The sequence below is a fragment of the Capsicum annuum genome, chromosome 12, assembly GCF_002878395.1.
Source record: "Capsicum annuum cultivar UCD-10X-F1 chromosome 12, UCD10Xv1.1, whole genome shotgun sequence".
NCBI lineage: Eukaryota > Viridiplantae > Streptophyta > Magnoliopsida > Solanales > Solanaceae > Capsicum > Capsicum annuum.
This window is the reverse complement of record NC_061122.1, coordinates 216,862,893-216,879,307: the sequence shown is the minus strand read 5'-3', so window position 1 is coordinate 216,879,307 and position 16,415 is coordinate 216,862,893. Positions and strand designations below refer to the sequence as shown.

At 38.3% G+C, this 16,415-nt stretch overlaps 1 protein-coding gene and 1 pseudogene across 3 annotated transcripts; one reads left to right on the top strand and one right to left on the bottom strand.

Annotated features, from left to right (window-relative positions):
• Positions 1–349: 349 nt before the first annotated feature.
• On the bottom strand, positions 350–14,659 carry LOC107850977 (SUMO-conjugating enzyme SCE1). 3 transcript variants are annotated; one of them, XM_016695841.2, is made up of 6 exons: positions 14,476–14,659; positions 12,576–12,656; positions 3,250–3,402; positions 3,032–3,145; positions 884–2,649; positions 350–783 (listed from the first exon to the last, which is right to left on the bottom strand). In XM_016695841.2, exons 1-5 carry the CDS (start codon positions 14,542–14,544, stop codon positions 2,587–2,589), a joined length of 480 nt encoding a protein of 159 aa, XP_016551327.2. In that variant the 5' UTR covers positions 14,545–14,659; the 3' UTR covers positions 350–783; positions 884–2,586. The 3 variants fall into 3 exon arrangements, with proteins under 3 accessions (XP_016551327.2, XP_016551328.2, XP_016551329.2); XM_016695842.2 differs by having other exon boundaries at positions 350–981; positions 2,303–2,649; XM_016695843.2 differs by lacking the exons at positions 350–783; positions 14,476–14,659 and adding an exon at positions 14,150–14,191 and having other exon boundaries at positions 2,458–2,649.
• LOC107850976 lies at positions 560–2,000 on the top strand (annotated as a pseudogene).
• Positions 14,660–16,415: the final 1,756 nt, after the last annotated feature.

Genomic DNA, 16,415 nt, shown 5'->3' with positions numbered 1-16,415 from the left:
TTCTCTCGAATATGATCTAGTTGCAACATTTTTGAGACAACAAAATATCCAATAATCCATGAACAAAACACACTTACCGGAGGAGAAGTTTACCATGTTTTGGTTTCATACAAACAGACACTGACAGATTGTAGAGCTTTAATCTAATGAGTCGCAAGTAAAAACGAACTAATTGACAGACCATACTGGAAAAAGTAATAGCGAATATGCATATCGCGCACACAGACTATATTCATTGTCAAATCATAAGAAGCACACACCAAATTAGCCACACCGCCACGGGCAACTGTCAAAAAGGACTATGCAGACTGCAGTGACAAAATTATTTAGTTCGAAAGGCACCAAGAGCTGGGTACTGCAAGGTCAGCTGCCTCAATATAAAAAATAATAAACATACCTTGAATTAATAACACAAAGTCATGTGATCTACCAATAAAATATTACTTGGTTAGGCCATTGTGACATGTCTGAATCTAATATAAGGTTAGTAACATTTTCAGTTGTTTCTCACCCTGCTTCTGCCATTGTTAGGTGAACTTCCATCACTTCAAGTGCAGTAATGGCATAAAAAGATGGTGAACTCCATGTAGTTTTCATTCCATACTTTACACCAAGTCATATGATCCCCTTGGTCAATACAACAAGACTTTTTGCAAGCCAAGGTGTCAAAGGTAGCATTATCACCACTCACTATAATGCCCTCCTTTTCGAGTCCAACATTGATGATTCACCACCGTATCTTGATCCACAAACTCAAGTTCCCATCTGATGCAGTAGGCTTACCTGAAGGGATTGAAAACTTCAGTGCAATCACTGCCCCAGAAATGTCCATGGGGGTGTGGAAGGGAAATGCTATGCTCCAAAAACCAATCGAAGATCTTACTGTTGAACTTCATCCTCACTGCATTGTTTCAGATGTGTGCCTTCCGTGGACTGTGGATGTAGCTGAGCGACTGAAGATACCGAGACTTATGTTTCATCCTGCAAATGTTATGCTACATTGTGTTGAACATTATTTGAAGCTTTATACACCTCATGAGAAGGTAGGTTCAGATTCAGAAAGTTTCTTGATTCCAGGTTTACCAGATAATATTGAAATGAAAAGATCTCAACGTCCCGAATAATTATAACCAATCCCGAAGGACCATACTGGGAGATGATGAAGAGAATTAAAGAATCAGAACCTCGGAGCTATGCCATGATTCATGACACTATCTATGATCTAGAGCCAAGTTATGCTGAGCTTTACCAGAAAATCAGAGGTAAAAAACCATGGTTGATTGGTCCTTTGTTTCACTTCTCAAAGAGAGAAGAAGCAAACACTGCAGTTCAAGAGCAACACAGCTGCCTAAGTTGGCTCGATTCTCAAGAACCAAACTCTGTTGTGTACAATTGATTTTGAAGTATGGGGAGGTTTTCTGATGCTCAGCTTACTGAAATTGCCTTGGCACTTGAAGCCTCAGATTCGTCTTTTCTTTGGGTGGTCAGGAAAGGTGACAACGAGCAAGAAAGCTGGATGCCTACAGGTTTTGAGGAAAAAATGCTTACCAACAACAAAGGTTTGATAGTCAGAGATTGGGTGCCACAGCTGACGATCTTGAACTATTCAGCAAACGGAGTGTTCATGACTCATTGTGGCTGGAACTCCACTTTGGAATCTTTCACAGCTGGAGTACCAACGCTCACATGGCCATTGTTCGCAGAGCAGTTCTACAATGAGAAGCTGGTGGAGATTCTTGGATGTGGGGGTTAGCGATGGGGCAGAGGTATGGCACATTTCATTTGACGTCAAGGATACAATTGTCAAGAAGGAGAAGATAGAGGCGAGTTTGAAGATGTTGATGAACACCTCCACGGAAAGTGAAGAGATCAGAAGTAGAGCAAAAGATGTCAAAGCAATGATTGATAGGGCAGTGGAAAAAGGAGGCTCTTCTTATAATCATCTAACAGCATTAGTTGAGGAGCTCAAGTGCCATGTCTTTGGCAACTTGGAAGAGTAATTGGATATTTAATGTACTGAGCTCTCCTTATTTTTCCTACAATAAGCATCAAGAATGTTGACCTTGCTTGTATGATGTATCACAAAAAGGAATAAAAGAGAGACGAAATACCATGTTTGTTTCAAGCAATATTTTATAGATGACAATATCTAGAGAGTTAAGCAATACTTCCCCATATCTCGGATATAGCTATTTAGAAAAGTGAATTATATATAAATAGGGGATATTGTTGCAGTCCACTCCAACCTTTCGAGATTACTTCTTGTTCCAGTTTTGAGAAGCCATGAAGAAAACTCAGTTACCTGAGGTAGAAGTATATCATCTTTTGACCGTAGGTCCTATAGACATTGCGACCAGTAGATTGCTGTATGATTTCCCACAATCAGCGACCGCTGGATTGTTAGCATAGCAAAGCAAAGCCTTTATCGAAGTAAAAAAAGATTCAATAGACCAACAATATTCTCAAAATAACAGATAGCATGTTATTGCACACTGACTATATTCATTGTTCAATCATAAAGAAGATAGTTCATAACAATAAGGACTAGCAATGTCACGCCATTATATAGTTCATAACAAACTAATGTCAGCCAAGAGCTGTGTATTGCCTGGCCTGCTGTCTCACTCGTCTCTTGTACTCAACGATATCCTACAAAAGCATGGCACATATTATAACGACAAGCCAAAAATACGGAGAATAATATGGGTTACTACCTCCAATAATTGCATTTCAAATGTACCAACAGTTAATTTTCTCATTAACAATCAAAAATTCGGAAGCAATTAATTGTCATTTGAATTCCTCCTACAAATCAACAGAATCTTTAAAACCATTTTTAATGGATTTGAAGCACCATTAAATTTAATTGTTACCTAGGCATCCGCTATTGAAATCATCATAGGATTTTTAATATAAAAGCTATTATTGTAAACAATTCCAATAGGAAAAAACAAAATGCCAACTTAAGTTTTTTTAATTAAAAGTCAAAGAAAAAGCTCAATGAAGCATATATCAAGTTTGAATAGCTTACCTGCATATAAAACTGATAACCTTCTGTTTGTGCTGGATCATTAGGGTTCGGCTGGTCAAGCAAATCTTGGATACCCACTAAAATTTGTTTGACTGTAATGGCAGGTCTCCACCCCTAAACAAGGTTATAACAATGCAAGAATCATAAGAGTCAGCTGGAAGCCATCATACTAATCGATAGACTAACAAAATAACAAAACAGCAATTACAAGAACTTACACTGTCCTCGTTGAGGATAGACAGGCATACTGTTCCTGATGGATAAACATTAGGGTGAAAGAAACCTTGAGGAAACTTGCACGTGGGTGGTTTGCTAGGATAGTCTTCGCTGAAGTGCATTGTTATTGGATAGAAGCCACCTTCCCAGTCAGTCTGTACCAGTTAAAGTTTCATATCACTATGGCTGACAAATATTAGAAGAAAGAATAGGGGGAAGAGAAAAGCAGGTTTTCAACACCGTAAAGACTTGCAAAGGCCAGAATGTGTTTCACAGTAACCCTAAAGGACCTAACTGTAACCAAAATTCAGCTTACAGAACTTGAAAGTCCAAGCAAATTAGAGCATCGCTCAGAAACTCAAAAGTAGTCACACACACATACACACACAGAGAGGGGGGGGGGGGGGGGGGGGGGAGGTAGAGAGAGAGAGCGCATTTCTTTTAATAACTGTGGTGTCCAGGCCAGCTTTCGAGCACCTCGCCTAATTCCACAGAGTACCTGGCACCTCCCACCAGCAACATATACCAGGTAGCTCTAACCACCAAGTCTAGGATAGGATAGATTGCCCCATGATTGTTTACAATAAGTTACTCATGAAACTAAGAGCATTCCAACAAAACATCCTTTCATTTATATGCAATTAATACATAACAAAGCTACTAAAGTTCAAACCTTATGATACCATAGGAAAATGGACTTTTGCATCCTCGCGAAGATCATATTCTTCTTACTTCCTAAATTAAATCCAAGGACACATGCATATACTTACCTTACAAGCAGGTCCAGGCTATAACTTCCTTTGTTTAGAAAATTGTAAAAATAGTCCAAGGACTTGAGGACTCTCAAAATGCAACAAAAATTGATTTCAGGTCCATGGCTGACAGTACACAATCACCCATCAAATCACTGACTACAAGGCTCTGTGAATAATTCAATAAGATGAATTTTATGGACGCCTTCAATGGTCCTTCCTATAGATTTTTGTATAGAAGAAAGACTCAGATACCAGCTTGTTGCCTAATTTTAAATGCACCCATTAGACTCCATATTATTTTCTTCATTTCAAACAACCGGTACTGAGCCTCGTTGTCTATCAGAAACTGTATCTCTACCTCACACAAGGTATTGATAAGGTCTCCGTACACACTAGGTATATTGTTGTTGCTATTTCAAACATCATGTACTGTAATTTCTCGTTCATTCATAAACTCCCCATAGTCCATTGAGGTTCATAATTTATGCATAAGACTTTATAACTCAAGCCCCTCCACAACATTCTTTCCTTTCCGATACAATATTTATTCCCCTTTTTCTCCATAAAGCATCTTCAACCATAGGATAAAAGAAAAAAGGATTTCCTGGATTGTGGATTAGGAATCAATAACACTATTGGAAGTTGCTCCAAGTGGTTGCAATGATCAAGCTGAAACCTTTTGTTTTTCATTTTTTCTTTTATTGGAAAATTTGCAGATTGAGATAACAAATGTAAGGGCAACTATAAATCGCTATATGCTTCTAACTAGAAACCAGAGCACTATAAATCAGTATATAAACTTATATATCAAGCTGAAACCCTTTTCTTTTGATATGGTAATGTATCTGATATTGATTGTCAAGCTGAGACTGCTTATGATGTAGAATGGAGTTTCATATTTTCTGTCCAGAGAGGATATTTTACACATAGGGACGACACTAAGATTAACACAGAATCATGAAAGGAATCTGCATACTACAACTATTCTCATAATCAGACATAGCTGAGATCTCGTTAAATCTTCCTACTCCTGTTCTATGTTGTTCGGACTCTTCAAAAATGTCAACGGTTGCGTGTCAGATTCTCCAAAGGTAGGTATTTTTGGAGAATCCGACACAGCAGCAGCATCGAAGAAAGTGAAGAGTCCGCACAACTTAGCAGTACTGTTACCAAATTCTATATACTTTTAACTAAGTCTTAGCTTTAATGATCTATTCAGTGAAGTAAATCAAAAGATAAAATTAAAGGAGTATGAAAACCCTAGAAACAATAAGAGAACTCCGCAAATCACAACCAATATAACAGAATACTTTCTATAACTGAAATATCCAAACTGATGAGTCTAAGCAATAATAAAACTGCCCAATCTTTTCCTCACAGTTCCCATAAAAAAGAATCAATAAACAACCCCATGAATCTACAAACTAAGGGTAATCACAGTACAAAACCACTGATCTTCAACACCAAAGAAGGAACAGTGACCAACATTAAGCTGCTAAAGGAAGTAGACAAATTCTAGCCCAAAAATTTCAATCACAGACAAGGAATTTGCACCAAACCACTGAATATATACATGCTTCTACACTCTTTTATCAATTATGGGAATTCAATTTCATCGTGAATTGGCAAGCTTCACTAGCTACCAGCCTACCTCAACCCTCCTCCTTTGAGTGGACTAGGAAGAGACAATGCGAGGGAGCTCACGCAGGCAGACACTCTTTTATCAGTTGTCATGATTAATTAGTATGTATCACAATTTCAGTTTATCACTTAAACACGACGAACTTATGTGGCTTTCTACAAACAGCTGGCGAGACCAAGTTTTCAACCCCTCCTCCAACCCCACAATGGACAGGCAACACTTCCGTATAAGCTTTTCATAGACAAGTAACAGGCATTTCCCAAGACAAAATCATTTTTTTATAAACGTGGTGTCCGGACTAGCTTGTGCGGACAAATAATTCCACGAGATATTTGTCACCTACCGGTAGCGGAATCGGGAAATAAAGAACAAGAGAAAGAACACAAGATTTAATGTGGTTCGGATCCGAATGATCCTACATCCACCAGAGAACAACTACCATTATATATTAACAAAGAAAAGGGAGAGACCCAAATAGATCCCAAATAGACCTAAACGAATTGCTCTCAACTCTCTACTCTTACAATGTATTTACTATGAATATTAGGATGGTTTTAACAATGAAGAATGGCCATTCTTTTATAGATGGCCAAACTTGGGCTCCAAGAAACCAAAAAAGAACAACCCGGTGCATTAAAGCTACCGCTATGCGTGGTGTCTGAGGAAGGGCCCCACCACAAGGGTGTATCGTACGCAGCCTTACCTTGCATTTCTACCAGAGTCTGTTTCCAAGGCTTGAACCCATGACCTCCTGGTCACATGGCATCAACTATACTAGTTAGAGAAAAGGAAAACTAAATACAAAATTTGTCCTCCACAAATTTTTGCTTGCTCTCCAAGTTCATTGCCTAGCCAAGTAAATTGGCACATGGAGTTTTCTTCCACATGGATTAGATTCCACAAAAAACCAAACTAGCTCTTTCAATCTCCACCTTGGTTTGCGTCCTAAGCATGCGTATGAACAACTCTGGCCAAAACTTCTAAGCTTACTGGGCAACTCCGTTGTAAGAAATAAGAAAAATCAAACCTTTGTTGAACATACAAGCTCCACCTAGCAGTTGTTCTCTCGGAGTTGCATCAGTTGATTCATACCCCTGCCAAATCCTTGCAATGTGTAAACTTGGTGAGCGGGACTATCTTTGTCAACATGTCTGCAGCGTTATTGTCTATGATAACCTTTACGACCTTCATATTTCCCTCTTCAACGACATCTCAAATAAAATGAAATCTGACATCAATGTGTTTGGTGCGCTCATGAAATCTTTCATTTTTAATCAAATGACCTATCACATCTTAAGAGTTTATTCCAGCTGGACCAAACTCAATTCTGCCATCAAACCTTTCAACCAGGTAGCTTCTTTCACTTCCTTCGTTGCTGCCATATATTCTGCCTTTGATGTAGACACGGCGACAATCAACTGTATAGTTGATTTCCAACTAACGACACTGTCAATGAGAGTAAAGATGTATCCAGTTGTGGACCTCCTTCTATCAAGATCCCCTGCATAGTCGAAATTAATCGAGAATTGAAATACCTTCACTTTTGGAAGGTTAGGCCAATATCAGAAGCGTCTTTGAGATATCTCAATATCTAGTTGACAGCTTCCCAATGCCTCTTTCCTGGGTTGGCCATGTACCTGCTTACCACACTTACAGACAACAACAACAACAACAAACCCAATATATTTCCACATAGTGGGGTCTGGGGAGGGTAGAATGCACGCAGTCCATACCACTACCTTCGAAGAAGTAGAGAGGCTGTTTCCGAAAGACCCCCAGCTCAAGACAAAGGACCGTATTCAAACGACACAAGCATACAACATGATGAAAATAACAGCGATACAACAACCACCAAAAATAAAGTACATTAACCAACAAAGGGAACCCCACTCCCCCAACCCTAGCACTACAGCCCAAGCTACACCAAACTCTCCTAACTACAACCTATGGCTTGCCCACCCCTCTTAGCCCTCTACCCTAATACTCTTCCTCCAAAGCTCCAAAGCTTACCATACTTACAGATTGAGCAATATTTGGACATGTGCATACCATAACATATATAATGCTACCAACTGCACTAGCATAAGGAACCTTTGACCTATGCTTTACCTCATCCTCAGACTTAGGCATTTGTAACTCTGAAAATTTAAAATAAGGAGCTAACGGTGTACTTACAGGCTTGCTCATATGTATATTAAATCTCTCAAGAACCTTTTCGATGTACCTCTTATGAGAAAGACGTACAACACCGCCTTCTCTTGAAATCTCCATTCCAAGGATTTTCCTTGCAGCTCCCAAATCCTTCATGTCAAATTCCTTGCTCAACAATTTTTTCAAAGCATTTATCTCTGTGATGTTGTTAGCAGCAATAAGCATATCACCAACATACAACGGTAAATAAATCATAGAGTTACCGGACATCTTGTGATACACACAACTATCAAATACACTCCTTGAGAAGCCATGTGTAGTCATGAATGCATCAAACCTTTTGTACCACTATCTATGGGATTGCTTCAAGCATACAAAGACTTACTCAGTTGGCATACATGATCTTCTTTTCCCTCAGCTAGGAAACCTTCAGGTCGATCCATATAGATTGTCCCTTGTAGATCAGTATGCAAGAAAGCAGTTTTGACATCAAGTTGTTGAAGCTCCAAGTCAAATTAAGCAACCACTGCTGATAGCACACGAATTGAGCTACGCTTCAAGACTGGGGAGAAAAACTCAATGTAGTCAATTCCCTCCTTCTGACTTGTTAGAGAATGTGTAGGAGAAGGAATAACATACAGAATCCTACTTGAAAAGGAATTGTAATATAGTGTCCTACTTGGAAAAGAATTGTAATGTAGTGTCCTACTTGAAAATGATTGGAATGCAGTGTCTATAAATAAGGTCTTAGTGTAATAATGTAGTTACAACAATTCAAATAATATCCTACTCATATATTTCTCACATGACTGAAACTCTCTGCAACTAATCTCGCCTTGAACCTAGCGGATACAAGCCAAATTGGCTCCACTTTTTTGGGATCTATGCTTCAAGGATCCAATGTAAGGATCCAAGACTTGGTCGTTCTAGGGGAGCATATATGTGATTGAAGGATAGCTTGGGAAGGAGCTACATTTGATGATATCATCCAAGAGAGTATTGAACACCGTTGCATTTGGATGATAGCATGGGACACGGGAGAGCATATGTTCTAACATATGGCCATTTGACATTAAAGGTCACTTTTGGGCCCACTTGATATTTAAGGTCACTTTTGGGCCCATCTTGTAATAAGTAGCCATGGCTATAATAGCTAGATTTCCCTTCATATTGAGGAAGATGATTTTGATTGAAAGTATACACTTGAGAGTGTTTCAGTGAAGCTTGTTGGGAGATTTATGGATTTGTGAGAAACGTGGGTTGCTTGTGCTTGTGGTAATTAATAAGAAGGTCTTAGGGTTTAATATACCCTTTGGTTGTCCTGTCCTCTCTTTATCTCTTTGTGTCAATCTATCTATCCTTTACTTGCCTTATTTTGTTTTCCATTGTTTTCCTTTTTTTCGTGTTGTTTTTGTTTTCGTATTTTCATCTTGTATCACTGGCATCTTCCACTTCTGGAATTCCTTTTTTTTTTCTCTAGACCCATTTGCATCCAACTGTCCTCTGCTCCTTTGGCCTTTCAACTAAGACTCATGTCTAATTCTGGTGATAAGACTCCAGCTCTTCTGTCATGGCTAATTGACATTGAGCAGCATCCTTACAAGAAGTTGCTTCAACATACGAGCAGGGATCAAGATCCTTAATCTCTTTTTCTGCAGCTACGAATGCATATGCAATCAAATTTGCTTGCTCTATAAGGCGTTCCAGTTTCTGTATCTGCCTTTTGTCCTTTCCCTTCGCAATTGTGTATGGTTTATTGACCGCATGTTCTTCAAGATCAACATCTTTTGACTTATCAACTAGAGTTTCTTGATCCTTCTCATCGGTAGCTCTACCTACTCATTGTTCTCGTTTTCTGATAACTCCACAAAAACATTACGAGGATCAAGTACAAGGATTCATCAAAGGTAACATCTCTACTAACTACAAATTTGAGTAAAGACAAACACCAAAGTTTGTACCCTTTTACTCAATCCACATATCCTACGAATATGGTTTCCTAGCCCTTGCTTCAAGCTTTCCTTCATTAACATGATAATAAGATGGACGCCTAAATATTCACAAGTGAGAACAGTCAGAGGGTTCACCTGACCATACTTCATTCGGAGTCTTAAAGTCAATGGTTGATGCTAGAGATCAATTGACAATATGAGAAACAATGTGAACTGCTTCAGCCTAAAACACCCTGGACATTTTGGCTTGTAGGAGCATACAATGAGCCTTTTCAAGAGGAGTTCTGTTCATCCTCTCGGCAACTCCATTCTGTTGTGGGGTGTGTCTGACCGTCTTACTTGAGATCCCATGAACCTTGCAGAAATCATTGAACTCTTCACTGCAAAACCCCAAGGCATTGTCAGTGCGAAGATACTTGATTTTTCGCTCCATTTGATTCTCAACCAATATCTTCCACTTCTTAAAGGCTTCAAAAGCATCACTTTTTGCCTTCAAGAAATGCACCTAAACCTTTCATGAAAAATCATTAATGATTGTGAGAAGATACCTCTTTCCACCCTTTGATAGAACTTTAGAGGAGCCCCATAAATATGAATGGATGTAGTCTAGCACCCCACCCATCTTGTGCTTGCCAGTGCTGAACCTGACCTTTTTCTGCTTCCCTAAGTTGCAATGCTCACAAAATTCAAGTGTGCTTATCTTCTCATTATTCAAAAGGTTTTGGTGCTCAACATCTCCAATCCTCGTGCGCTCATATGACCCAGTCTCATGTGTCATAATTTTGCCTCGTCATCATTTGATAACTACGCTGTAATGCATTACTAAGCCAACAATGGTGCTTCCTAACAATGTGTAAAGGCCATCCTCCAGCTTGGCCCTCAGCATGACTAAAGAACCTTTAGACACCTTCATAGTTCCTCCTTCGCTCATGTACTTGTAGCCTTGTTTATACAGAGTATCCACGGAGATCAAATTCTTCTTCAAATCAGGAACACGACAAACTTCAGTAATAGTCCTCAAAATTCCATCACGGCAGTAAACTAGAACTGAGCCAATGCCAACTATTTTACAAGTTGCATTATTGCCCATTACTATGGTTCCTCTACTTTTCTCATAGTTGTTGAACCAATATTTTGGCAATGTTATATGCAGAGTACAACCGGAATCTAGCACTCATTTGTTGCCATAGACTCCGCTATTGCATGATATTATAAGTACATATTCATTATCAGAATCATGCACTTGTTCAACAATGGATGCACTCGCCTTTTCTTTGGACTTTGACGTTGGGCAATCTCGTTCAAAGTGACCCTTCTTGTGACAGCCCCAACACTTCACATTCTTCTTTTTCACATGAGACTTTGATTTGCTCTTTTCCTATTGGCTAGTACGACCTCTCACAAAGAGCCCACTAGCTTCATCATCTTTGTCTCTTTCAAAATGCCTCCGCACATCACAAGAGTTAAGTGCTTGCCGCACTTGCTCAAGAATGATAGGCTCGTTATATCATTGAATTTTCAATATCATGATATTTTGAAGTCAATGAAAATAGCAAAGCACATGCAAGCGTCTCCTCATCCTTTTTAACTCCGACAGTCTGTATGTCCATGACAAGTTTATTGAACGCATCCAGATGGTTGTGCAACAAAGAACTTAATTCCATCTTAAATGAGTGAAGACGCCGTCGTAACAACATCCTTGTTGTCACCGACCGGTCCTAGTAAAGCCCTTGCAGCTTGCACCACAATTGTTTGGTCGTCTCATCGGTACCTGTACTCATTTCACAAAGCACGTTAGGTGCAAGGGACAGCTGGATGACACTCAATGTATCGTCTTCAATCTTCTCCTTGTCGGAATTCGATGTACCATCGGGATACTTTTCGTCAATAACATGGATTGAACCTTCCATCTGCAGTAACGCCATCATCTAGATCTTCAGATATTGAAGTTGTTGAGTGCACTAAATCTATCAATTTCAAACTACATAGAACTTATCCATACTTGTTCTTTCTCTTCTATAAAAAATAGTATTTGGAAATACAAAAAATCAAAGTAATTCTTTTCAGACTGTTTTGCAACCACAGAGCATACTCAAATAGTTACTAGGCTTTGGTGCCAATTATTAGCGAAAATATGAAATAAAGAACAAGAGAAAGAACACAAGATTTAACGTGGTTCGGATCTGAATGATCCTCCATCCACCAGAGAACAACTGCCTTTATATATTAACAAAGAAAAAGGAGAGATCTCAAATACACCTAAGAGAATTGCTCTCAACTCTCTACTATTAAAATGTATTTAACTATGAACTTTAGGATGGTTTTATCAATGAAGAATGACCATCCTTTAATAGATGGTCAAACTTGGACTCCAAGCATAAAATAAGAGAAGGAAAATTAAATACACAATTTGTCCTCCATAAATTTTTGCTTGCTCTCCAAGTTCATTTCCTAGCCAAGTAAATTGCCACGTGGAGTTTTCTTTCACATAAATTAGACTCCACAAGAAACCAAACCAACTCTTTCACCTACCAACAGCCAAAGGAGATACCTACCACCTCCCATCAGCAACAAGTATCAGGTAACTATATCCATCAACGCTATAACAGATGGAAAGAAATCACCTAGTGTTTGTGTCTCCACTAGGATTTGAACATGAAACCTCACGATTCTGAACCACTTCATTGACCACTACGTCCCACACCCTTAGGTAGCATTTCCCAAGAAACAACTTTCACAAAGAGTATCATCAAAATTTTAACTTACCCATTTTTCACAACTGGAAAACTCAAAACAGGAAGTGAAAAATAACAAGAAACTTTACTCACCGCGGGTCCAGGGATAGAACAATGCCACACCATCAAATTAACAGACCCATCTGGACCAGTTTCTGGCCTAGCCACAAAACCCTACAGAAAAAAATACAACACACACCCATAATTTAACTCACATTGCGTCAGTAGAGCAAAAGAAAATATACAAAAATAGTACTGAGCAACAAACAAAAAATCAAGTGGGAGGATATGACAAAGCTATGTTGCTCGAACTATTCAAGAATATCAACAAGTACATGTCACATTCTTCGAAAATAGTGCAATTTTTGAAAAATCCGACACATGTGCGACACTGAGTGAAGAGTACAAGGCTATGTTGCTCGGACTCTTTCAAAAATATCAACCGGTGGGTGTTCGATTTTACAAAAGTAGGATATTTTTGGAAAATCCAACATAGGTGCGATATCGAAAGTGAAGAGTACAAAGCTATGTTGCTCGGACTCTTAAAAATGTCGACGAGTGTGTGTCACATTCTCCACAAATAGTGCAATTTTGGGAAAATCTGACACAGGTGCGACATCGAGTGAAGAGTACAAAGCTATGTTGTTCGGAATATTTCAAAACCATCAACTAGTTGGTGTCCGATTTACCAAAAGTAGTTTTTTTGTGAAAAATCTAATGCAGGTGTGACATTGGAAGTGAAAAGTACAAAGCTATGTTGTTCAAACTATTCAAAAATGTCAATGTATGCCTGTCGAATTCCCCAAAAGTATTTTTGGAAAATTTGACACAGAAGCCACATCAAAAGTGAAGAGTCCGTGCAATTTAGGTACAAAGCTATGTTGTTTGGACTCTTCAAAATTGTCAAATGCATGTGTGTCAAATTCTTCAAAAAAAAAAAAAGTATTTTGACACAAGTGCGACATTAAAAGTGAAGAGTACAAAGCTATGCTGCACGGACTCTTTCCAAAATACCAACAGGTGGGTGTCGGATTTTTCAGAAGTAATATATTTTTAGAAGATCTAACATACGTGCAACACTAAAATGAAGAGCACAAAGCTATGATGGTCGGACTCTTAAAAATGTCAATGGGTGCATGTGGGATTCTTAAAAAAGTAGCATACTTTTAATAAATTCAATACGGATGCGTCATCAAAAGTGAAAAGTCCGTACAAAGTATATTGCACATACTCTTCAAAAATGTGTAGCAGGTATATGTTAGATCCTCCAAAAACTATGTTGCTCGGACTCTTCAAAAATGTGAAATGTCTAACGGGTACTGTCGGATTCTCCAAAAGTAGCTTATTTTTGAAAAATTCAACACGAGTACAACATCGAAAGTGAAGAGTCCGATCAACTTAGATACAAAACTATGTTGCATGAATTCTTCAAAAATGTCTAGTACGTGTCGGATTCCAAATATACTTACTCTTGAAAAATCTACACGGTGCCACCAAAATTAAAGAGTCCACACAACTTAGATACAAACCTATGTTGCTCACACAGTTCAAAAATGTCTAACGGATACCTATCGAATTGCCAAAAAAAAATAAATTATTTTTTTGAGAACTCAATTCGGATGCGTCATCAAAAGTAAAGAGTCCGCACAAGTTCAAAGTTTTGCCACCTCTTCAAAAATGTCTAAAGTATACATCATCCTTCAAAAGTAATGCAATTTTAGAAAATCAAACATATACGTTGCTTGGACTATTAAAAATGTCAAACAGACATATCCAATTTTCCAAAAAGAAATCTATTTTTTTACAATTCGCCACGGATGCTTCATCAAAAGTAAACAAGTACAAAGTTATGTTGCTCGTATTTTTCAAAAATATCTACAAGGCTAAATGTCAAAATCTCAAAAAAATAAAAAATAGGGTATTTTTGAGAAATTCGATACAAGTGCAACATTTAAAGTGAAGGTAACATGCAAATTAGTTAAAAAGTAGATACATGTGGGTGATTTTTCCGCCATGATTTTCGTTCCTCAGCAAGACGACCACGTGCAATTCCACCAGACATTTTTGCGATGTAACTTTTTTTTTTTTTTTTTATATATTTGTTTAAATTTTGAATGATGAAATCAAGGTGGTGGAAGAGGCAAAAGGAAAACAAAGGGGGTTTTTGAGTAGGATTTAATTTAGTAAGTAACATTAATTCAATATTTATTATATTCAATTAATGTCAAATTAATTTAGTTTATTACTATGATTATGCCATTTAATACAATAAATATGAAATTAATTAATAGATTATCTTAGAAATATTTCTTCAAATTTAGCTTAGTTTACAATGTTAATAGCTTGTTTGGCAAGTTTGATCAAAAATATTTTAAAAAAATTTATTGATCGATAACAAATTACTCCTCATAAAAAAAAATAAAAAAAGTTTACTGTAATATATTTTTAATAATATTTTTTTAAAAATAAATTACGACAACATACCAATATGTCAATTAGTAATTGTTCAACAATCAAAATAGTATTAGCAAATGATGTTGTTTGTTCCCACACCAAAAGAGGAAATGAGAAGTATATGCAAAATGGAAAATGAAAATGATAGGCATGTAAATTAATGCAATAAGATGCTTTGACTTTCGCTCTGCCCTTTTTTTTTTTGGGTTAAACTTATTTTCTTATACATTAATATATTGAAAAAGGGATCAACAGTGATTTGAGAGAGAGAAAGACCCTCTTTGTAACCCCTTTCTTTCACCCTTGGCATCGACCCCGCCATGGATGCAACCTTGAATCCACCCCTCCTACCAAATCCCCCAATAACCAGTTCCCCAAGAGAAATCCTTATGGCGGAAACCTCTTCCTCTTACAAAGATATCGCCGTCGGGAAAATTCAAACCCCAATTATTTCTGTGGGAACCACAGAATTCAGTATGGACAAGGTGTCGAAAAATATCGGGAATCAAATCCTACTTTCGTAGGAAGATAAGCAGCGCCTTTATGCGCTATGGTGCTACTCCGTCATTATCAAACCCACCAAATCCAATTTAAATCACCAATACCTCAAAAAAATTTTGAAAGATTTGTGGAATCTCTCTGAACCACTTTGCCTTATAGATCTAGGGATGGACTTTTTTACCATCAAACTCTCCAAACCGGAGAGCCAATCCTCAATTCTCCATAGAGGACCTTGGTTTATAGCTGGTAGTTTCATTTCAGTAAGAAAATAGGAACCCAACTTCATGCTAAGTGAATCGAAGGTGGATTCAACAGTCATCTGGATCAGACTACCGTACCTGCCTACTGAGCTCTATGACGCCTCTATCCTTCAATGGATTGGCAAGACAATTGGGAAATTGTTGAAGGTTGATGCATGTACATCACCGGCGTTAAGGGGCAGATACGCCAGAACTTGTGTCCAAATTCCTTTAGACACCCCGGTTACAACTTCAATCTCCATTGGCCACCATTCACAGCCCATCCTTTACGAGGGAAAGGGCCCTATTTAAGAATTGTGGACGCCTAGGTCACACAATGACCATTTACTCTTACTCGATCCGGCCAAATAAATCTCAACACCCTGGCGAGGCAACTACATCGAAGGCCAACTACCCTTCATCGGAGGATAAAACAACGACAGAAGTCACTCAAGCGACTGACAAACAGTCTCATTTGCCAAAAGGAAGAAGACGGTGACAAAAAATCTATAAGCAACCACCAAGGGAGCACCCATCGTAAAGGTTAAAACCTATGATGTAGTGGTAGGTGAGTTTGTAAACCCTAACACACTGGCATTTTCACTGGAAAAGTCCACTACGCCCATCCCATCTGGCTTTACAGCTAATGGGCCGGTCCAAGGGAAATCCTCAAAATATCCCGGTGCTAAAGCCCCCAGCAGGGCGGGTAATGGGCCCAAAAAAGATCAGGCCCAGATAC